Source organism: Mustela erminea, chromosome 4, assembly GCF_009829155.1.
Source record: "Mustela erminea isolate mMusErm1 chromosome 4, mMusErm1.Pri, whole genome shotgun sequence".
In the NCBI taxonomy this organism is placed as follows: domain Eukaryota; kingdom Metazoa; phylum Chordata; class Mammalia; order Carnivora; family Mustelidae; genus Mustela; species Mustela erminea.
In genome coordinates this window covers 12352701-12377196 of record NC_045617.1, presented here as the reverse complement: position 1 = coordinate 12377196, position 24496 = coordinate 12352701, and the positions used below count along the sequence as shown (strand labels likewise).

The window sequence follows — 24496 nt, the reverse complement described above, 5'->3', positions numbered from 1 at the left end:
GTGGGAGGAGGACAGGATGAAGAGTCGGCCAAGAAAAGAACACAAGCATCAGCATCCCAGAGAGAAGGGGCACATACAAGTGTCCTTTGTGATGCCAACAGAAAGGAGGCCAGAGTGACAGAAGGAAAAGACTAAAGCAGAGTACCGTTGAGTCATGGTAGTCAGGGCCTTCAGGCCCTAGTAAGAGGTTATGACATTACCTGAGCAATGGGAAAATCCTAAAGGGATTTAAATCAGCCGACTTGTGACTTACAAAAAAAAAAAGTTCCTCTGTCTAGTCTGGAGAATGAATTATAGGAAGACAAGCAAGAGGACGGTGAGGAGGCTACAGCAGTTAGTTGTTGGCTTATGAGGATTGGAGGCCAATGGTGATGGCGAACTTAGTGACCACGGTTGAGATTTTGAAGGTGGAAATATAAGCTCTTATTGATGAAGAAGTTATCCTTTTAAAGTCAGCCCCTAAAGTTGTTAATGAAGTAGACTGGACCCTAAGAAGTCAAGAAGGGCCTGCCTTTCTCAGTGTCATAGGCTCGGGGCTCAGTTTTTACCAAAGTACCTTGGGTCCAACAATCCCCAGCATAAAATTCTGCCATTTTCCTCCTCCCCTTTGAGTGAACCGCTGAAAGACAGACTCTCAGCAAGAGGACAGCGGCCTTTGCGGTTCAGGGGTACTCCCTAACTTTTAATTTAAATTAGCGTTTGCTTTTAATTTGGTTATTGGTTATTTTACATGGCACGAAGCGAGAGAAGGCATTTTGCGAGCAGCATCTCTTATTTCATCTAGGAATACTGTATTCACCGTCTTAACTCTCAACAACCCAGGGCAAAATTCCTCTAGAATAATTCATCTTCCATGAAACGTTGAGTTCCCTTGCACCTATCCAAATCTCGGGCGCCTGGGGCTCCATTCCCGCCGCACAGACAAGTGCACTCATTGTCTGCGCCCCAGTCCCCCCGGATTTTCGGCCGCGTGCATTTCCTGCTCGGAGCTGCTGGCTGGCTGTGTGCGTGCTTCCCCGTCCCCCTGCCCCCACCCGGATCCGAAGCTTTTGTTTCTCACATCACCTCCAGACGCTATTAACATGCATGGACACATCGCTCCTAAAGAGATGAATGACTAGGAACTTTTCTTTCGGCTTGTTAACCTTGAGACCACTGTCCAGCAAAGTTCTAAAAGGCAACTGAACGCAACAGCTCACGTGAAGGGACCCATGTACTTGGAAACAACGGAAACGTGGGCATTATTTCCCAAACTTGTCCCCTTACGGGGACACTTAGGCATTCCTCAGCGTAACGCTTTGGAGGGGCTTTCAAGGGCGGGCCGCAGCGCTCCACGCGGCCGCAGCGCTCGCTCCCGCGTCTGCAAGGCGCGGGGAGGGGGCGAGGCGCGGGCTGCCCCGGGCCGAGCGGAGTGGGACCTCCCGGCGGCGACGCTCTGGCCCGCGCTCGCTCGATGGTTTCCGCGCGGGCCCGCGCGGTCCAGTCACCAGGGGGCGCGCTGGCCGGCGCCGCGGATCTCCGAGCTGCGCGGCCCGACTAGCGTCCGCCATATTGGATGCCGCAGCCGCTGCTGCCAGCGCTTCCTCCTCCGTCTTCGCTGTGCGCTGCTGGTTCCTGCGGCCCGAGCGGCGGGGAGGTGAAACAGGAGTCTGACCAAGGAAGAAGAAGGAGGGGGTGGAGAGTGTAGGGGACGGGGCTAGAGGGCGGAGGACCGAGACCGAGCGGGGCGGAGAAGAGAAGGCGCCGCGGCCCAGCCCCTCCCCCGCCCGCTGCCGACCCGCCCCGGCAGCGCCTGTGTTCCCCAGACCGGCGCTCCGCCCGCCCTAGCGGCCATGCCGGGGCCTCGCTGTCCCTGAGGGAGCCCTTCCCCGCCAGTGCTTGCCCTTCCACTCCCGTCCCGGGTCGCAGCGGCCGGGTCTCCCGCCGGCGCCCCTCCTCGCGGCCGTGCCGCCGCCCCCGTCTCGCTCTCCCCACCCAGTGCAGTGGCCGCCGCCTCTTCCGCCGCCGGGCTCGGGGCCTCCGCACCGACAACATGGAGGCTGTGAAAACCTTCAATAGCGAGGTTGGTATTGCAGTCTAGCCTCCCCTCCTACCCGCGTCTCCCACCCGGCCTGAGGCCCGCGCGAGCAGGGTGGGTGCGGGCCTGCAGGGTTTCCCAGGGTGGGGCGAGAGGCGGCCTAGCTGTGTCGGGGGGAGGGGGAGGGGTGTTTCTCGGCCCCGCGCCCCTCCCCCGGGTCCGAGGGGAGGACTGGGGGAGGGCCGCCCCGGGGCGGAGGGAGGTTCCGGTGTCTCCAGCGCCCTGTTGAGTGGCTGAGGGTTTGGAGGGAAGGCCCCTTTGGGCCCTCCCCCGGAGGCTCCTGGCAGGTCTCGGGGGGTCAGTTCCGCCGAGGCCTGGCCCGCCCACCTCTTTCCTGGGCCTGCGGGATTTTAACTGGTCGCCGGACAGCACCGCACAGACCTCTCCTTGGTCCTTAATGAGGCAGGGGCCGATGGGGGCAGAAAGGAAGGGAACCTACAGGGGCGATGATCTGTGGTCACGTTGTACGTACTGTGTGTATTTGAGACACTGTTGGCTAGGTAACGTGCCAGCTAGGGACCTAAGGCTAAGAGAATGGCTGAGTGGGAGGCCAGGTTTTTCTGCGGTTTATTATACCTTACTTCACCCTTCTCTCATCATCAGGTCATAAAGACACGAATGGTAGGGAAAGGGGTCTGTGCTTCCAGTGGGGAAGATGCTGGGGAAGCATTTCCCACGGGCTCATTCATATGTAAAATCTAACACTAGAAAAGAAGCAGGTGCCCAGTTTTCACTACTTAATTGAATTTCTTAGTCTGAAAGGAGACAGGTTTTGATAAAGTATGTTAATTTTTCTAAAACTCTGACTTAAGTAGACCGTAGAGCAGACATTAAACATAACAAGTACCTGTCTACACAACCAGAATTATCTTTATCTGTATGCCTTGGGAAAAAAAAATTATTAATGTGATATTAACTAAAGTCGCAATTTTATGAACTTTTGGTGTGAAGTGCTCTTACTGTACTCGATAGTATGATTAACAAAATCTTAAATACTCACCTCTTAAAATACCAGACATAACCGCTGTGATGATCCGAACAGGACAATACTTTTAGAAGCTGTTTCACAATTTTGTTTCTTTTATTTCTTCTTTTCTTTTTTTTAAAGAATTGGCATTTGGGAAGCTTAGCAGAGGGCTAAAAGTTAGGTAACATTCATACGAGTTGGACTCTCCATATTAGAGTACATAGTAGTGACACAGTTACATGAAAGCAAACACTTTGTAAAAGGTTTTCTTTTCTGATACTGGATTTTCTTTCTCTTTTTTAACCCCTTCTTGATACATAGTGCAATAGACTTGGGAATCTTTTTCATTTTATTTATGAATTTGTAGCTGATAATTAGAAAGTATGGTTCTCCCAGCAATACTTGATGGTGCTTAAATTCTAGAAGAAAACATTTTTAACAGTACTGTATGTTCCAGTTTATTGTTAATAGTTTTGCAACTGCAGGAAAGAAAACAGCTCTCTGTAGCCTTTTATTTACTACATGTAGTGGTACAGCACTATAGAATGTTAAACTTTCAAAAATTTTATATAATAAAAATTCTTTCTCTTATTTCCATTGCAGTTCTTTGATTTTACACCCCCACCCCCTGTTTTTTTAAAAATTTGTTTATTTTTTTAGTAATCTCTTACCCACTGTGGGCCTGGAACTCATGACCTGGAGATCAGTTGCTCTTCTAATGAGATAGCCAGGTGCTCCTACCCCACACTTTTTTTTTTTTTTTTTTTTTTTTAGATTTTTCTTATTTATTGGACAGAGATCACACAGTAGGCAGAGAGGCGGGGGGAGGGAAGAGAGAGAGAGAGAGAGAGAGAGAGAAGGATGCAGGCTCCCCGCTGAGCAGAGAGCCTGACATGGGGCTCTATCCCAGAACCCTGGGATCATGACCTGAGCCAAAGGCAGAGGCTCTAAACCACTGAGCCACCCAGGTGCCCCACCCCACACCTTTTAATTGTCTCTCCTGTTTGTCTAGGCGGTTCCTAATATGTATCCTCCCTCAATCCCAGCACACACACCCCAACTCCCACCATGAAATTCTGAATAGGATCTCCCATGTGGTGGATAGGAAAAAGGTGTTACTACACTGTGGTTGTCACAATAGAGCACAGTGGAGTAGAAATGATATATTGGTTTTCCTTTTAGTATTTCCATTAAGAATAGGGGGTGTAACATCTACATGGCTAGCTAGATATTTCACCTCTTTTCACATCTGACCTTTACAGGAATTTGAGATTGGCAGTAGCAGTCCCATTTTAGTGTATGTAGCACTCTCTTCTTTCTCCCTATGGATTTCAGAGAACTTAGAAAATCTTTTAACTCCTTTATTTATTAACATGCTCAAACTTCATCACGTTTGAATGTGGAATTAGCTTAATAATAGTAGCAATATATGGGGCGCCTGGATGGCTCAGTGGGTTAAAGCCTCTGCCTTTGGCTCAGGTCATGATCCTGGGGTCCTGGGATCAAGCCCTGCATCGGGCTCTCTGCTCAGCAGGGAGCCTGCTTCCCCCCCCCTCTCTCTCTGCCTGTCTCTCTGCCTACTTGTGATCTGTGTCTGTCAAATAAATAAATAAAATCTTAAAAAAAAAAGTAGCAGTATAATCAGAGTTGGGGAAAGGTATTATATTCAAAGAAGATTCCGAAGAATATACTTTTTGTTTTAAACATAAAATACATAATTTTTTTCCTGATTTTGAATATAGTTTCTGTGAATGTAATGCTTGCTGATACACAAATGTTGTTGCAAGTAAGCATATAATAGGGAATAATTCAGTAATGAATATTTTCCATTAAATCATGTATTGCAAAGTGCAAAAATAAAGGAACTTTGAGTTATAATATTAGGAACAATTAGAATGTTTACTTAGAATTTGGCTTTTAAAGGCCTGTTTAAAATATGAAATGCTTAGGTTTTATGGCTTGCTAATTCTCAGGTTTTTAAAGACCATCCCTGCTTCTAGCATTGGTTTGAAAATAAGAACATGTCAGAGATATTAGTGTTAAGGATATAGCTGTTATTTTTTAAGATTTTATTTTAAAATTATCTTAACACCCAACGAACGGATCAGGAGTTGCATGCTCTACCAACTGAGCCAGCCAAGCACCCTAAGTTAAGAATATAGATTTTTAATTTGCAAAGCGCAGATGAGTTTCAGTCTGAAAATCCATGACCTTATGTAGGATATTTATGAGTCCTGGTCAACATATGCAGCTGCCCCACTCCCACCGATCATAATCTCAAAGATGACTGTGGCCTTTCCTTCCCTGTATTCAAAGTCATTGTCAGAAGATCCTTTATGTGATAAATTCCTCTTACCATGAGTTCAATGAGATTGAGGTCTGAGAATTGATATTTAAGTGTCCACTGTGCTAGTTTTGTGAGAAAGCCATAATTTACAGTTAAGCATCATCATTGTGATGAGTTAATCCCATGAGTAATAATGTCAGTTCTGAAATGATGAAAGAAGATTTGTCCAAATTGGAATATAAGATTCCCTAAGAGTTTATGCTTGACCTGAGCAGTTAACTCTAAAAATAATTATTATCATTACAAGTGCCATAGTTGTTGCTGCTTTAAGATGGTGGCATCTCCTTGTTATGTTCTCACTTCAGTGAAAAGGTCTCATATTGGTCTGCTTAAATTATGTTTTTAGGACCCCAGCTGAATGCAGCAGTATTATGTGAGCTGCATATCTGTGCTCTGTCCTTAAGAATGTCACTGTATGTTGGTCATTATGGTAAGGGTGTTGTTTTTGTTTTTGAAAAAAGAGGGAAAAGAATAGCAATGCATGACCCTTTCCTTAGAAAATTATAATTTAATTTATACACTTTGATAGTATATGAACTCTTAATACATGGCGAATAGAAGACTGTTATGCATTGGTTATGCTTAGGCAAAGTAACTGGAGGAGATGAATTTTACATGTGTATTGGATTCTTTTAATTTTTAAGGAGTGTAAAAAAATAGTGTCAGTACCATTACTATACCTCAACAAATTAACACTATCAGATAATAAAATATTAGTGATCAGGTCCCCCCCCACCCCCGCCCAAGTTCTTTGTATAGCTTGTTGCATTACTATGTCCCCCCACCCCCCATCATGATCCATTTCTCTTGCTGCTCAGAAAAGGCAGAGTAGGTAGCTAAAGGATCAGATATGTAGGTGCGAGATGTGTCAGGAAGATTATCACAATTTAAATTTTTGGATTTACCTTGGTTCATAAATTCTGAGATGATTCTAGTACCTTTTATCATCTTTAGGATGCCTAAATTCTTAGTGTGTGGGTTTTTTTTGGGGGGGGGGGGGTTGTCCTTAGGACTTCTCAGTTAGTCAGATAACTTAGTCTTTAAACTGTTCCAGGATGCAGACTTCCCAAAGTCCCTTTAACACCCGGGATATTTTCCTCCCATGTCTTGCCTCACGTCAGAAGTGAAATCCCATCTCTTCTTTACTCTCTCTCCACGTTTATTTCCAGAGTGTATATTTGTCTAGCTACAGGGCTTTTTATAATCTTCCTGAAAGTATCTTGTAGACATGGGATGGTGAATAATAGAAAAGGTAGAGGGCATAATAAAAGTCTGTGAAATTTGTTTTTTATTTGTATGTTTTCCTTTTGTTTCTGGTTCAAGAAAGGGATTTTATGTGAAGCAGCTATAAAACATTGCATTTTTTTGTTTGTTAGTTTCATTTTTACCCATCAGGGAATCTGTCTCCTTTTCCTTTCCTTAGTCTTTCCTGTTTTAACTTTCTAGTGGGTGTTTTGGTTAATTGTATCCATCAAACTATCTTTTTTTGTTTCTACCTTGTGAAACTCCCTTAAAGATAAAGCATACTTAGTGTTGTAAAGGAAGGAACCCTTCACTAACCCCTCCCTGTGCCAGTGATTAAGGTGAGAATTTCTCAACCTCAGTACTATTGATATTTTGGTCTGGATAATTGTCTGCCGTGAGGAGCTGTCCTGTGCATTGTATGATGTTTAGCAGTAATCCTGGCCTCTACCCACAAGGTGCCACTGTTGTGACAACCAGAAATGTCTTCAGACTATCAGATGTCCTGTGGGGAACAAAATAGACCTTGGTTTAGAATCACCAATTTAGTTCCCATTACATGGTCTTAAAAAAAAGTTGTGCTTTCTTTTTTAGTGATTACTGGAGGTAGTAGAGTAATAGTCTTTCCCCCCAGACTGTTAGTTTCATGAGGATAGTGACTATATATTTTCATTGCTTTATATCCTCAGTACATAGCTCAGTACCTTCATATATATGAGTCAAATAAAGATTTCTTTTTTTAAAAAAAGATTTTATTTATTTATTTATTTGACAGAAATTACAAGTAGGCAGAGGGGGAAGCAGGCTCCCTGCTGAGCAGAGAGCCTGATGTGGGGCTCGGTGTTGGGCTTGATCCCAGGACCCATAACCTGAGCTGAAGGCAGAGGCTTAACCCAGTGAGCCACCCAGGCGCCCCAAAGATTTCTTGAACGAATAAATGGATGCTGTACTTGGGATTGAATGACTTGGACCAAAGTAGTTAACATATCGACATTTGCTTCCTCTATGTAAAGCAGATGATTGATGATTGATTTTAGTTTATATTTAGGTTCCCTGTTAGAAGATTCTTTGATTAAATATAAAATTAATTTTGGGGAGGACTTAGTACATATGATGATTTTTTTTTTGAAGGTCATTTTATGGCACTATAGGAGTCTAGGAGATCAGGTGAAAATTTTTAAATCAAAACTCTGATCTTTTTGTAATTTTCACTTACTAAGGAGGGAGAGTTGGGAGGGACGTATTGCATTTAAAGGTTCCAGTTAGATTAAATCCATCCTAAGCTGCATTTTATAATTATGCTATTCTCAGATTTTTTTTATTTACGGGTTTTCAGTTTAAAACCAAGAGTTATGGTTTTTTTTCTTAACAGTATTTTAAAAATTTAGAAAATAAGGATAGTTGAGATTGATGATATTGATTTTTTAGACTCAGCTTTGAGAGTGTTATAGTCTTATTCACAATAAATACAAAAAATTTTTTGGCAAGACTAAAATAGCTCTATCATTTTATTCTAGGCTAGCATTGAGTAATTTTGATTGACATTTAGGGGACATCTGTATTCCCCAGTTTCCTAAATAGTCATATTTTATGATTACTTCTTGTTTTAGAAGTGTAGTTGGCTTAGAATTAGTGATGATATTACTACTTGTACATGGAATTTCAGGTATCTCTTTCTAGGGCCAGTTTTCCTGTTATTGGACAACTTCTAACTCAGAATGGTATGAGAGAATGTAATCAACCTTGACCTTGAACACTGGCTGAGCTCCCGAACTTGAGTGAGCTCATTTTATCTGGTTTTGTTTTCTCAACATCTTTCTCTACTCCTCTCTCTCAGGATTGTGCCTCTACTCCTGCTTGTACAGACTGCTTTTCCAGCAGCATGGACACAAGAAGCATAGTAAGATGATTATAACGCACATAAGGCAGGCCCTTTGGAAAATAATAGGCTTAAACTGGTAGTGAAATGATGTCTTGATTATAATGATAGTAATTGGGAAGCAGACTAAAGTTTGTCACTTCGAATATATTAGTAATCTTAAAGAGAACAAGTAGGGAATAGTTGAATTTCTTCATAAAAAATAGGTTAACCAAAAGTTACTGTGCTTAATAGTAAACGTTAGTCTACTCTTGTTGCGTTTACTTATGTTCTGCTCCACATAATTTTCCTCTGTTGTGGAAGGAATATATCATCACTATTTAACATGAATAAATTGCAAGCCTATTTCTGGTTGGAAAGAAAATACATCTTATATTTTGAGGAAGTTCTTCAAACTATAAGATGACAGATCATTGACAGATACGCTGTAGGGATGGAGAAACAAAAAAAGGCTAAATCAGATTTTTGGTTTTCTAATTATAGAGGAGCAGATTTTGATAGTGCTACTGTTAGGAGAAATAAATGCCGATGAGAACTGTTTCTATAGCCTGTAATTTTTTATCTGAGTTAATGCTATCTCAAGTTTAATGGTAAATGATACATTTGTGCTTTGATTTTAATTTTATGCATTTATTTGGTCTTCTAAATCTGCTTTACAAGAATTTCTGATACACCATATTGAAACTCAGGGAAGGAAATGTAAATGCATTCTGGTATCTGCTGTGGGTCAGGAATTACCTTAGTAACTTTGGTTACTACATTTGGTTACTACATTTAGTCAGAATGGGAAATAAAAGATATTAATGTTTTTTAAAGGTAGTTATGGCTATGAAGTTATTGTATGCCAAATTTGTTTTTAAAATACTTCTGCAACTCACTATAATTTATACAGGTTGATTTGAAAGACTTAGGATTTCATTCTTTCATTCATTTCTTTATTCATTTAACCAGTACTGCAGTGCTTACCATATACCAGGCATTTTTCTTTCTGCTGGTATGCAGTGGGAAACAAGACAAGAAGGAGGCATACTCTCTTGGAGCTAATGCTCTTGTAATCTTTTTTTTTTTCTTTCACTTTATCAGCTTTGTGTGCAGGGAGTGACCTTGCTGCGAGGCTTGCGGGCATTACTGACTGGAGTTGCTTTGCTGGGGTTTGGGCTGCTTGCAACGCTTCTCTACGGGCGCAGTTCTGCCTGCTCTTCTCTCAGCATGTTGCCTTAGAGTCTGGAAGCTCTCTCCTACCCAAAATAGAGATTGAGCAAGTAGACTTATTTAAACAAGAATGTGATCTTCTGCTTTCAAATATGGCAAAATAAGATGAGCTACATTAAGTTGTACTTTAAACCAAATTTTTTGTCCTGTATGAAAAAAAATACTATTTGTTTTGGAATCATAACTGTTGCTAAAAGGTAACAGCTTTAAGAATGTTTCCTTTTGTCAGTGAGATACTAATTAGTCTCCAGGTGCAAATGATTTTAATAAAAGCTTTTCTTAAGTGGTGACCAAGCCTTTATGAATTTGAAAGAATATAAATATTTTTATTTTTAAAATGAACTTTTGCTTAAGTATATGATAAAATTTGGTCTCTTTCTTATAAACACTTTTTAAAATTTGATCGGACTCCTGAGGGCTAATTTGAGTAGTTTGTGAGTGAAAGATGAAACACTTTGGATCATGTATCTTATATTAGTGTGTAGTTTGGGAAATGGTTTAATGATCTTTTTATACTGGGTCACAGCACCTAAAAGGTTTAGTGGTACACCTGAAACTGATACAATGCTCTGTCAGTTATATTTTAATTAAAAAAATAAAAAATAAGTTGACCTAGCCCTAGTTAATGGCTTTTTAAAATTTAGTGAGATTCTTACACTGTTAAATTTAACAATAAAAAAATAGATGGGGTATTTGAATTTATTGAAATATTTGAAGTAAAAAAATGTTGAATAAGTTAAAATTTTTATAAACTAAAACATATAGTGAATGTCTACTTTCTGTAATAGCTTTCTGTGATGAAAAATGTCTGGCTTATATTTTTGAAATACCAAACACTGTTTAAGTGAGCCACTTTATAATATAGTGTTTTATGTTCTGACCCTCTTTTCCCCACTCATCATGTTTCGGTAGAATTTTAGGATAAGCTTGTGAGAAAAGTAGAATAGGTGCTACCCTCTCTTTACTGACTAGAAAACAGGCCACCACTATGATTTTACCAATAAAATTCTACTTTTAAGTATTAGAGTTGAGACTCAAAGGGACCCAGGTCTCAACCTCTGGTTGTTTTTCTTACCCTTCTGTGTAAAGGAGAACTATCACTCATTTTTCACAGTCCTTTTTACTGGCATAGTGTTTTAATTATAAATTAGCTTTATTTTTTCACACCTTTGAATTTTAAAACTTCAGATTTATAAAGGTTAGGAGAATGATAAAGAATTTTATGTACGCTTCATCCTGATTTCTCTACCTAATTATGTTGATTAACCATTTTTGGTTTTTTGCTTGTTCACTCCACCTAAACATGAACACATGAAAACTTTTTCTGGCATTATAATGGGAAATACATTCATGATGCCTTTTATTTTTTACTTTTAAATGACTTTTCTACAGTGATACTCTTATACATATTTATGGTCAAAATCAGGATACATAGTTATACATAGTGATCAAAATCAGGAAATTAACATTGGTATAATGCAATTGTCTGCAGATCTTATTCAGATTTCATTAATTATATCATTAATGTCCTTAATAGAGTAAATCCTACATCACATCTCACATTCATTCTTGTCTCTTTAGTATCCTTTAATCTGAAATAGTTGGTTATAACTCTTTCTTTACCCTTTATGACCTTTGATTATGTTTAATGATAATAGGTCAGTTATTTTTAGAATTCTTTCAGTATGGATTTGTGTTCTGTTGCTTCATGATTAGATTCAGGTTATGTGTTTTTGGCAGGAATACTCCAGAAGTGATACTGTGTTCCCAGGATGCACATGATGTCTATTAATCCCATTAGTAGGGATGTTAACTATTTTTTTTTTTAAGATTTTATTTATTTATTTGAGAGAGAGACAGGGAGAGAGAGCATGAGTGAGGAGAAGGGCAGAGAGAGAAGCAGACTCCCCGTGGAGCTGGGAGCCCGATGCGGGACTCGATCCTGGGACTCCGAGATCATGACCTGAGCCGAAGGCAGTTGTCCAACCAACTGAGCCACCCAGGCGTCCCGGGATGTTAACTATTTTTTGCAAGGTTTCACCACTGTAAAGTACTACTTTTCCCTTTGTAACAAGTATAATTCGGGGAGGTATTTTGAAACTAAGCACATACCTTGTTTCTTATCAAACTTTGGACAGTTTAAGTATCCACTTAGTTCTTGCCTGAATCAGTACTAGGATGATTGCCAAAAGATGATGTTCTTTGTCTGTCACTTATTATTGGCGTTCTGTAAGACCTTTTCCTTCTTCCTGTTTATGTATGTATGTATGTATGCATGCGTACCAGTATGAAGTCATGAATTCTTTTTTATTCATTGGAGGTTTTTGATGCAGATTGTCTCCATTTTGACCAGTCAGAGCTACTTCAGGCTGTCGTTTGTGTCCTTTTGATATGTGCTCTTTATCTTTTGAGTGTTCTCTTACGTGGTAAGACATTCCCATCCTAGCCTTGGAATCAATCATTTTTCCAGGGAGCTCTGATCTGGTTTCTTCTTGTGGATATTTATTAATGGATTGAACTAAAATTTATATATGTATACATATATATATACATGTAAATTTTTGTTTAACTGTTTGCCAATCTTAAAAACCATGGGTTTGCCGTGATGTCTCCCAATTCCATTCCAACAACTGTAGGTTTAGTTCTAGCCTTTCCTCTTTCCAATTCTTTATGTAATTCCTTTCTCTGATAGTGAGAAAACTAGTTTCTGTTATCGACAGTATGTTGCATATTACTTGCTCAAACCTAAAACACACAAAAAGTAGTTTTGGAATTGCTAAATCCTATGTCTCTGAAAACAAACCTGTTAACTAGAATTTAATATCTGTTTATAGTTTTTTTTTTTTTTTGACTTCATAGTGTATAGTCAAAACGCTGTGTTCAAACATGGCTTGGTGAGCTTTTCCCCCCCTCAACATAGTTCTGCTATTTCTTTGAAATATAATTAGATTCGGGTTTTTTTTCTGTCTGTATTCCATTTTGTTTTTTTCTTCATTTTTGTTATGTAAAACGCTAAACATAACGTAACTTTAATCTTCCCTTTTTATTAGCTTCAGCATTGATAACCACTTATGCTATAGTTAAATTTTTTTTAACATTCCTCAAATCTGATAACAAGCCAGAATTCAGAAATTTAGCTATAGAGAGGGTTTTAGGTGAAAGATCTGTTTCTAATAGTGTATATTCAATTCATAGTTGAAAGGAAGTGTGCAAAACTTTTATTCTCTTGTGAATGGGATCTCCATTCACAGGGGGCAGTAATCTGTTTCTGTAGAGGACCAGATAGTGAATATAGGTTTTGTTAGCCACTTAAGGTCTCTTTCACATATTCTTGTTGGCCTTTCACAGTTCTTTTAAAATATAAAAAATGTTCTTGGCTTGAGAGCTTATGAAAATAGGCCATGGTCCATTTTTTGCTGGCTCCTGCTACAAACTTTGAAACCTGAGAATTTGATTAATAACATGCTGCTTATAAGTCAAAATTATAATTGAGCAAGGAAAGCTATTCCTTATAGACTTTATAATAAGCTTACCTGAATGTCCAAAACAAACTATTTAAAACCTGCCTTAGTGAAAATAATTCATTCAAAATTTTGAGCACCAAGTATAGACACTATTGTAGTCTCTAGAGATTTAACTGTACAAAACAGATTCCAAAAGAAAATACAATCCCACCAAAAAACAACCTCTGCTCTCATGGAGTTTACATTCAATTTTTGTGTATGGATGTGTATGGGAAGTTCATATTGTTTTTCCTCATTTAGTGACATTTTAACTGTTAAAAATTGTTTTCATGTTATTGCAAAACAAATGTTTTCTTGAAGACTTGGGAAAAAAAGGCAGCAAAGGGGTAAATTTTAAAAAGTTTGACTCATTGCTTCCCATCTCTTTTTTGTCAAGTGTGATTTTTATTTGAAAATAATTCTTAATCATGATGCTTTCGACTAACTCACTAGATGATGACAAGTTAAACTTCATTAATTGGGACAGAGAACCTAGACTTAATTTGGTGGAAAATACATGTATGTAACAGAATCTTTAAAAAATGTTATTCAGATACATAACAGTGATTGAGCTAGTCTTTTCTTTAAGGCTTTAATGAATAATAGAAGGAGAGTGATTCGTAAAATACTCTCCACAAAGTTGAGGACTATGGTGAAAGCAGTTCTTAATGTAGTTTTTCTGAAATGGAAAAAGTTGGGGCACCAGGGTGGCTCAGTTGGTTACGTGTCTTGCCTTCAGCTCAGGTCATGATCCCAAGGTCCTGGGATCAAGCCCCGCATTGGGTTCCCTTTTCGGGGGTGGGGGTGGGGTGGGGAAAGCCTGCTTCTCCCTCTCCCTCTGCCTGCAGCTCCCTTTGCTTTTGCATGTGTGCTGTCTTTCTGTCAAATAAATGAATAAAATCTTAAAAAAAAGGGGGGGGAATGTCTCCTGATAGGCCTACTATTTATTTAATAAAAGCTCCAGAACTATATACAGGTTATCTATTTTGATTTTTATTCAGTAATGTCCCTGGCTAAATATTGAATAAAAATCATCAGAATGAGTTTTTATTATGTTATGTTTGTTGCAGAAAGGACTTCTATGAGTAGTTTTTCTACAAGCTTTTAATAAACCAGTAAGTGCCTTTTTAAAAAAATTTTATTGAGATACGACTAACTGCTTTTGTAAGGATTAACATCTTTGAATTTTTTTACACCCAAGAAAAGTGGTTTTTATTTATATAGAAACTTGCTCTTACTGAGCAGAGTTTCCCAGATTCTTGTCTCTATTCTGTCAGAGAACTCACAACTTTTTTTAGAGACCTATCTCTGCTTTGGTGGCAATTGTAAGAATGAGGGTTGTAACCAACTTAACTAAAGGGTATTGACATTTTAAAGGAGTTGGCCAGAGGCCTGCATTCACCAATCAGTGCTTTTATTCATTTACAAAACCAGAGGATTAAGACGTTTTAGGCCTTTTAGAGCTGTAATAGTTAAAGATTGCCGATAATTCTGGGAGGGCTTCCTTTATTTTGCTAGTCTTTCAGGATTGTTAGATAACTTACTCAATTTTAATTACAATTTTCCAGTTCCTAGAATGTAATGATAGCCCCTGAAGGTTTTCATGTAATAGCAACTAGTGGTTGAAAAGAATGCTGCTGGGAAGTAGTTGCTGGTTGTTAGAGCTTTATTTGTGCATATTTGCCATCTATCAGGCGTTGTATTCTGCAGAGTGGTTACCCGTGTTAATTCGATACCTGTGTTCTTTTTCTCCCCTCATACTCTTAATAGGGATGGGCATGTTTTACTACAAAGAGTTAGAAGGTAGGGTGATGAATAGTATGATACAAGTAGTAGTGATATAGCCTGTGTATCCTCTATGTAAACTCTTCATGTATATCATGATGAACACAGAATGGGGAGGGAGATGTTATGTGAAGCAGAGAGTAGAGATCATTTAGAGGAAATGGTAACTTTGGGAAGGGGATGGGATTGGGAGGAATGATGGAGAATTGGCCAAGGATCTTTTGATAAAAGGCCTTTGTACACCATATGTAAGACCTCATTTTTAGTCAGAAGAGAATGAAGATTCTGAAGGGTTTTAAAATTGTGTTTTAGAAAAATGAGTAGTATCTTTGGAGCAGGGCAGAGCAATGAGGGGATGAGATTGGGGGAAGGGAAGTTAAATTAGCACAGAGAAGATGAGGGGCTCAGCTAGAGTAATAATAGGGAGAAGAAGGGATGAATGCAAGAGAAATTTATTAGTAATAGGGAGCTGGATATGAAGTTGAGGGTGGTGCCAGGGCTTTGGTTAAGTGATGAGGTAAATTAAATGGTATGGTATTAATTACTAAGGTGGGCAAATCCGAAGGAGCTAAAAACTTTAGATAATTGGTGGGTTGGTTGGAGTGGGATCATTTTTAATAACCTGGAATAAAGGAAAGTTCATTATTATGGAAGAAGTAAAGTACCCATATCTCAGCTACTCAAAGAGACTTACTTTTACTGTTTTGCTGAATACAGTAGTGATTTTGTACATCTTGAGGCTTTGGTGTCTATAGAACATCAAGGTGGGAAATACCCAGCTGGGTATATAGGCACCTAAGGAGAATAGATAAAAGATGAGGATTTAGGATAGGATATAGTTGTCTAGGGAGATGATATAGAGAAAGAAGAGAAGCAGACTTAGGACAAAATCTTGTAGAATATTTATGTTCCGCGTGTTGTGTGTGTGTGTGTGTAAAGATAAAGCTTTGATACTTTGTTTTATTTGTGAATTTGAGGACATTTAAAAAGCAACTCTGCATGGAATATTCTTGGTGTTAAATTCTGCTTATACAATTATTGTTCTATGTGATTAAAATTTAAGTCGTAAATGGAATGATCTATGGATAAAATTAAAGATTTAAATGTTGTTTGAGATTTTAGTAGAATTTAACGTTAAACCTACATGTATGTTTCAACATTTTATTGGCTCCTCCTAGTCACGTAATTTTTTTACCATAATTTTGCCTGTAATAAACAACTTACTGTGAACATGAAATTGGGAATGTAAAGACTATATCATTTAGAATCAGAAACTCTATTTGAGAAATTTCACCTAATGTGGCTTATGGGGATTTGTTATAGAGAGGACTTACAAATGAATTGTTCTTCCTTATTTTTATTTTGGCCATTTCATTATTAATAGTACTTCTAAAGTTAAGAGTATGTAAAATTCATATTTAATTTTAATGTTTTACAGAAGACATAGGGAAGAATTGAAATTAAAAGAAGTTCGATTATTTGGATCCCAGGGAGAATTTAAACCGAAGAGTTATTTTTATATATATGCATGTTTGTTTATAGATTATGTTTTCTTGGTTGGAGAATCATTTCTCTTCTCTTTGACTTTAGAATAAGACTGTTACAGTCATTTTATACATTTGTAGCTATAGGCATAACTAAAGTGTATGGTTCTGTGATTGGGTTTCTTGTTAGCTTCCATGCTTAAACTCGATTTCCAGAAATTACAAATTTTAGACCTATAAGACCTGTGTAGTAGTATATCATTTAACAGACTAATTATGGATGAGGAATTAAGACTGAGAGGTGATGAAACTTGGTTAGTATCAGAGTCACATAGCAACCAGGTTAAAAGAAATTTCTGCCCTTTGTGTCTCAGTTTAATGTCATTTTTATGTTTTCAGTATGTTTTTAGTGAGATTTTGGTAGTATCTATGCGTGTTGGAGGTAGAGAGGGAGTGGGAATAGGTGATTCTTAGTTGATTATTATCATTTCATGCTATACCTGGGTCAGGATAGGAACAAGTTACTGTATACTCCTGTTCCCCTGCCCATAAAATAAGGTACCATGGGAAAATGTGCACCCCTTGGCAAAGAAGTATTGTGCAGCAGTATCCCCCCACCCCCACACTTAGCTAGCAGTTTTCTAGCAATTCAGCCTGCCTCAGAAAAGTGAAAAAAGCCATTAAGTATAAAGTTCACATATCTTGCACTTCTTTGTGGGAGAGGAGTGCAGTTACTCTATTAGCCTGTATCCTTAGCATGTTTCTAATTTTCACATTTTAGTAATAATGGCTGCTTTGTAACTACTTCCTTTTGATTGTCCCAGACTGCTTTTTACATGGCTCCTGGTTCATATATTTTCTGCAAAATCAATATAGTTGCTGCCGAAGTAAGATGGGAGAGATTATAGGTGACAAGGAGATAGTTTTATCATTTGTAAAATGGGATTACACAAGGTAACCTTCAGGGTCTCTTAAATATTAACCTTAATGAACAAGTTTTCTAATCTTTTTTTTTTTTTTTTTTTAACATTTTGAGAGAGAGCAGAAGAGGAAGGGCCAGAGAGAGGGAGAAGCAGACCCCTGCTGTTCAGGTATCCCAACGTGGGCTCCATCCCAGGACCCCGAGATCATGACCTGAGCCCAAGGCAGACACTTAACCAACCGAGCCACCCAATTGCCCCAAGAAAGATTGTTTCAAAGAAAAAAAGCTGCGGCTGAGAACACTTAGTGTCATTGTGGATCCTCTCTGTCCCCCTAGGAAAGTACATTCATATTACATACTTCAATAATGGCTAAAAGTTAGGGAGATTTTGAATTACAAAGAAAGTACTAGATATATTCTCCATTGGAAAAATAGTCCCTAAGTTGGAGAAATTGTTGAACAAAACTTGTGAACACATGGTAACAAAATACCATGATATATTTGATAGATTTTGGACCAGTATCATTATTGCTCAACATAAGAATGTCAGTGTTTTACTGAATCTAGCAAAAACAATCAACTTTAACAGTTACTAGGAGTATAATTTTGTACTGGAGTGTGTTAAGTATTTATTTTACATAGATGTATATACTTACAATACTTTTTAAAAAATAGTTTATTTTAGGGGCGCCTGGGTGGCTCAGTGGGTTAAAGCCTCTGCCTTTGGCTCAGGTCATGATCGCAGGGTGCTGGGATCGAGCCCTACATCGAGCCCCGCATGGGGCTCTCTGCTCAGCAGGGAGCCTGCTTCCTCCTCTCTCTCTGTCTGCCTCTCAGCCTACTTGTGATCTCTGTCTGTCAAATAAATAAATAAATAAATAAAATCTTTAAAAAAAATGTTTATTTTACATATGTATACATAGGTGTGTATAGAAAATTCAGGAAGGCAGCCTTCCAGTCTAACAGTGGTTATTTCTTAAGAAAGCCTTAGGTGAATAGTGTGCAGTGAATGAGAGCTTTCAGTATTTGGAATTTTTCACATTTATTACCCTTCTTTTTTTTTTTTTTTTTTTTTTTGGTCATTTCCTTCAAACTGAAATAACTGTGTTTCTTAGCTTTGGGAGAAAGATGGATCTGGTCTATATTAATAGTATTTGAATTAAATATTTTTAGAGAAAGTGAACTTCCTCGTTAAAGTTTGGAAGGCTCTTAAACCTCATTGAGGATTGCTTAAATTAATTTTTAAAAGAATTTTTTAGCTCTTATTTGGTCAGTGGATGTATAAGCTTGCTAATTTTTTTTCTTTTGATTAAAGTCTTCTTGGTTATTAGTTAGGTTGATGCTGTTAAAGGCTATGTTTCCATAATCATCTGCCATCTTACTCTGACTCAGTTGTATATATGGTTGCTAGCTGGTGGGCTTTTTTGTTTTGTTTTTGGAAACAGTGGCTGGGTAGGTGGCAGAACTGGGTTTGAGACATGGTTCTGTAGTTCGAATTTGGTTAGTTCACTTACCCTAAGTTTATACATCTATAAAATGAGTACAGTGGATTTTAATATTATTGGGCCATTCTGAAGATAACAGTGGTACAGCATTTATGATAGTACTTAATTGACAAAGTTGATGAAAGTAATCTTTCTTTCTCCTTTGTCATGTTACTCTTTTTCCCTTTTTAAAAATCTATTTGTTGCTCTTATTTCTGGAATGGTTTTACCCCAAGGCCTGGTAGGCTTTTGTTCTACTTATTCTCTGATACTTAGTCTTCAGTATTTATTCTTTATCTTTTCAGCTGTCTCTTCAGGAGTGTTACGTATTTTTGGTTTTCTCTTCTGGGACTCAGTCTTGTAAGTTTTTAGGTACTTTGTGTCTATATGCACATGAAATTATATTGGCGTCACCTGAATCTAACTTGTCTTTCTTCCACAAACGTCTTTTAGACTCTTCCCCCCCCCCTCATTTTATATAAAAGGATATTTTTATTTATTTATTTTTTATTATTTTATTTTTTTATTTTATTTATTTGTCATAGAGAGAGAAGCGAGAGCAAGCACAGGCAGACAGAGTGGCAGGCAGAGGCAGAGGGAGAAGCAGGCTCCCTGCCAAGCAAGGAGCCCGATGTGGGACTCGATCCCAGGACGCTGGGATCATGACCTGAGCTGAAGGCAGCCGCTTAACCAACTGAGCCACCCAGGCGTCCCTATAAAAGGATATTTTAATTCTAGTCCTTAGGGACTATATAGACTACGTAGGATTTAGAAATGAGACTGTGCTAAATAATGGCCAAAGAATCATCATCTACTCTATGTCTGGTCTTTGGTCTGGTCACCAGAAATACAATGTTATCAGCTATGATTCTTTTTTCTTTTTGCCTCACATTATTTTTTGTTTGTGTATTCACCATAGTCTGCTTTCCCTTCACATAAATCCAGGACCCCTTTTTCACTTACTGATGTGCCACATCTCTGAGGCCTGGTCAGAATACTGATATTCTGTGCTATGTTGTTTTTCGACTGACATCACCCATTTGGTACGTTTTCACTTTCATTCATTGCTAGAGAAAATACTGTGACATGGTTTTTCCCTTCCACCAGTCTCATGATGGGAGTCCTGACCCAGTCACACACGATTCAGAGATCTCTCAACAGCCAGCCTGCTAGATATTTCAGACTGAGTCTTAGAAACTGATGGAAACACATGTAATCCAGGTTTTCGAAACATGCCTTCTGTTTGCTTTTTCTTTTTTTCTTTAAATTTTTTTTAAGATTTTATTTATGTATTTGACAGACAGAGATCACAAATAGGCTGAGAGGCAGACAGAGAGTGAGGAGGAAGCAGGCTTTGCTGAGCAGAGAGCCCAATGTGGGGCTCCATCCCAAGACCCTGTGATCATGACCTGAGTCGAAGGTAGAGGCTTTAACCCACTGAGCTACCCAGGCGTCCTCTGTTTGCTTTTTCTGTGGTCTTATCTTGGATACTGTAGCCCAAACCTAGACTTCCTCTTTATATCAACAGTAAAATCATACTCCCAAATACTCAGACTTGAAAACTTGGAATTACCCTAGGTGCCTCTTTCATTTACATCTTTTCAAAAGTCATGAAATCCAGTGAGGGTTTTTGGTTGTTGTTGTTTTTTAATGTGTTTTGCATCCTTCCCTTCTCTTTTATTCTCAGTATTAAATAATAAAAATAAAGTATTGAGACTTTAGTCCAGGTCCTCATCACTTCCCTCTTGGTTTGTTATAGTTTCTTTTGATTTGGCTTTTATTTTCCTATTCTCTGTTCTCTCAGGTTTATACAGTAGAACTAAGGCTTTTTTAGATTACTAGTTTTTACTTAGTCTCTTCAAACAACTGTTTTACTTGAATCACTTTATACTTGGAAAAACATTTTAGATTATCTTTGTCTTCAACTGCAGATTTCTTAGGTATGAACTTAAACCTTTTAATACAAGACTGTGTTAGAAATAAAGTTATTTGGGGGCACCTGGGTGGCTCAGTGGGTTAAGCCTCTGCCTTCGGCTCAGGTCATGATCTCAGGGTCCTGGGATCGAGTCCTGCATTGGGCTCTCTGCTCAGCAGGGAGCCCGCTTCCTCCCCTCTCTCTCTCTGCCTACTTGTGATCTCTCTCTGTCAAATAAATAAATAAAATCTTAAAAAAAAAAAAGAAATAAAGTTATTTGTATTTAGAAGTAAACATAAGTGCTTGTCATATGCATTGTGTCTATACAACAGTATGAAATGGGAACATTTACTGTATACATGAAACTATGTATTACATATTCTCATCTATGGGTCTTGGTGTGTGTGTGTGTGTGTGTGTGTGTGTGTGTGTGTGTGTGTATTTTTTGGTATTCAGTGATTCCCCAGTAGGAAAGCAGAGCATTCTGTTGAGATTCTAATGTATTCCCATTAGGAAATAGCCCTCTTCTCCAGTCCTCCTTAAAAAGTTAGTTTTGTAAAGAGAGATTCATTGACAAGTGTGTTATGAGTGTAAGTAGTGTGGAAGTAGAATCACAGCTGTAACAGGAATGCTCTCTTTTTTTTCAGTCAGCCCATTTCACTTCTGTTTTCTTTATTAAAACTTTTCTCTGTTACAACTGGATGTACATTTCATTTGTTTGAATGTAGCATTTTTTATTCTGGCACTAAATTATGCCATGCGTTTTTGTTTTCATGAGGCAGAATCTTCAGGTTCTTATGGATCCCCCAAATTTTAAATACCACGTTAGTATATTATTCCTCTATTAAATGCAAAGGAGAATATGAGAGAAGAGAAACAAATACACACCTCAAATTAGTGTCTCTGCAGAATTACCTGTGAGACCTTTGGGATCATTAGTGAATTGTCAAAGCTGACAATGGTAAATCTCAGAATGCTAAGAATCTACTATATTATAATAATGGTATGTCACTACCCTCCCCTTCTACCTCAGTAGATTGTTAAATAACTAGATTAAGTTCTTCAAGATCTTTTTTGTTTGTTTTCTGAAGGGCTTAATACTGTAGGTAGTCAGTGAATGTTGGTTTGATTAGATTTAAATGATTATTTAACTGTGACCTATTAATTGGTTGAATTTGGCTACTTTATCAAAGTTTGAATCATCATTTATTTGAATACATAATATGTGCAAGGAACTGTTTTGGGCATTGTGGAGGATATGAATAAAAGGATACTAATACTGATACTTATTTACTGCGGGTTCACAGTATGTGAGGACAGTGTTTTCCAAAGTGGGTGGATGGATGGAGCAATGGATAGCTAGGTAGGTAGGTAGGTAGGTCGAGAAATAGACAGCACAGAAAACAAATTATGACATAGTTTTACCTTGTGGTAAGACTGCTGTGAAGTTGCAAGAGGATGTACGTGTACATCAGTAGGGGCAGGATGTGATTTCACATGTGAAAGTTCATTCCCTTTTCCCATTTTTTCTGATTTCCCAATCAGAAAAAACCGGGAAAAAAATCTTGAGTTTTATACCACTAAGCCCTTTATATTTCTAGATATTTGCTAATTGTCTTTAAAAAAATGAACAAAGCAAAGATTGCCCTTTAGACTCAGCCTTTGACAAGAATTATCCAGAGAAAATTTAATCATGTTTTATTTTCCTTATAATTAATTTTAGTATTATCTTCTACTTAAGACTGTGGGCTACAGCAGTGTCTCAGAAAAACTTTACAACCCAAAATAAGAAATATAATTTTTGTGGACACCTGTGTGGGTCAGTTGGTCAACTGTCTACCTTCAGCTTGGGTCATGATCCCAGGGTCTTGGAATCAAGTCCCGTATTGGACTCCTTGCCCAGTGGGGGAGCCTGCTTCTCCCGCTGCTCTGCCTACTCTGTCCGCCCTTCCCTCTGCTTGTGCTCTCCCTCTCTCTCTGACAAATAAAGTCTTAAAAAAAAAAAAAAAGTCCTTTTTAAAAAAAATATGATTTGTGTCATGATCTAGTAGTTACCTATGTAAATATAACAGGAAGGAAAGCTTCACTCAAGATTAGTCAGTGTATGCTTCATTACTTCCTTTTTTTTTTCTATTTTAATTGGACTAGGATTACCTTGAAAAAGTTTTCAGTTCATTAATTAGATTATAGTTTGAAAAAAAATTTCATGAAATAGAGAAATGGATAGAACTTTTTTTAATTGTAAGAAAGTTACCTCTGCCTAATTACATTAAGTTGTTAGAACAGATGTTTTTCTGAACATATTTCTTGGTCTTATCTTTGCATTTAATTCTTATATTTATATATTATATTATTGCAAATATTTTATATTTGTCACGTAATATATTAGAGATTTCCATAGTTCTACATTAGTAATGTATGTATCGGATTAAGTTTCTTTCTCTTAGTATACCTTACTAAATCTCTCTTCTTGGACTTTTTTCTAACTGTTGCATGAAATGTTGTAAAAATTCCATGATTATGGGCTTTTGCTTCTTAAAATACATAAAGGTCACTCATAATAATTTTATAGCTCTTGTATTGAGTACCATACTACCTTTTCCTTCCAGATACTGTATTTTTCAGTTCTAAAATTTCTAGTTTTTTTTGTAGTTTCCCTTTCTCTGATGAAAACCTCCATTTTTTGCATTTATTACAAGAATTTGTTCCTTTACCTTATTGAGGATCATTATGATTTCCTTAGAAGTTTGTGATAATTCCAACATCAGCATCATCTTGGGGTTGGCATCTGTTGATTCTCCTTTTACTTGAGCAGTGTGGGCAGATCTTCCTGTTTGGGAGGGTGTGTGTGTGTGTGTGTGTGTGTGTGTGTGTGTGTGTGTTTTGGTATGTCAAGTAAGTTTGGCTTGTATACTGGAGTTTTCAGTATTCTAGGATTTCATTAAAATCTTATTAAGAATGTTGGTTTATTTAGCAGACATTCATCTTGGTTGGGTTCAGGATGCAGGTTCTGTCTTGCCTTTTTTTGTTGGTTCCAATGACTGTTTACTTTTACAAGCATTTGTTTTGCTGTTTTATATGTGCCCAGCACATGTGCCAATCAGGAACTAGTGGTTTACATAAATTTTAGTTCTCAAAACCTCTTTGCTGGATTTCTTTAGGTCTGTTTCACATGGGCACAATTCCAGAATGAGCCCAAGACTTAAGTTAGTTCTTACACAGAATCAGGAGATCCTCTTCTCAGCTCTCTGTGGGATTCTCATACTTTTTCTAGATCCCATGGCATCCTTTTCTCTGTTCTTCTGGCCAAAAAGTCAGGTTTCTCTCCATCTTTAACCTTTAGAGTTGAAGTGAGGAAAAAAATGGGGAATCCTCACCATACTTTTTGGATAGCAGGGGCCTCTTTTCCTTGTTTCTCTCTCTGGAAGTTGCTGTTCTTTGGAGCTTTTTAGGTGCTGGTAGTGGTTGCCCTCCAACCCTAAGCAGGGCGTGGGAGAAATGGGAGAGGAGGAAGAAAAGGAGATTCTTCCTGCTGCCCACTGCAGTAGCATGGAGGAGTCCTTTTACTTAGTCTTCTGGCTAGACAAAGGGGGTTTGTTTCCTCTAGTGTTTTTGCTTCTAGCACTGGCTGCAGAGTTTGATTCTGCGTTCTCTGAAATCAAAACCTATTATAGAAGAG

The 24496-nt window shown here is 38.3% G+C and overlaps 1 protein-coding gene and 1 pseudogene across 10 annotated transcripts in view; one reads left to right on the top strand and one right to left on the bottom strand.

Moving 5' to 3' along the window:
• The first annotated feature begins 1497 nt into the window (after positions 1-1497).
• The window catches only part of SCAF8 (SR-related CTD associated factor 8), a 189686-nt gene continuing 166687 nt past the window's right edge, over positions 1498-24496 (top strand). For 7 of the 10 annotated variants that reach the window (XR_004284748.1, XR_004284749.1, XR_004284750.1 and 4 more), the window contains exons 1-2: positions 1924-2062; positions 8471-8533. Coding sequence is in view for 7 of the 10 variants with exons in the window: in XM_032338646.1 (XP_032194537.1) it covers positions 2033-2062; positions 8471-8533 (93 nt within the window). In the remaining 3 variants the exon portion in view is untranslated. The other 3 variants (XM_032338652.1, XM_032338651.1, XM_032338650.1) reach the window with 3 other exon arrangements.
• LOC116587469 lies at positions 19688-20136 on the bottom strand (annotated as a pseudogene).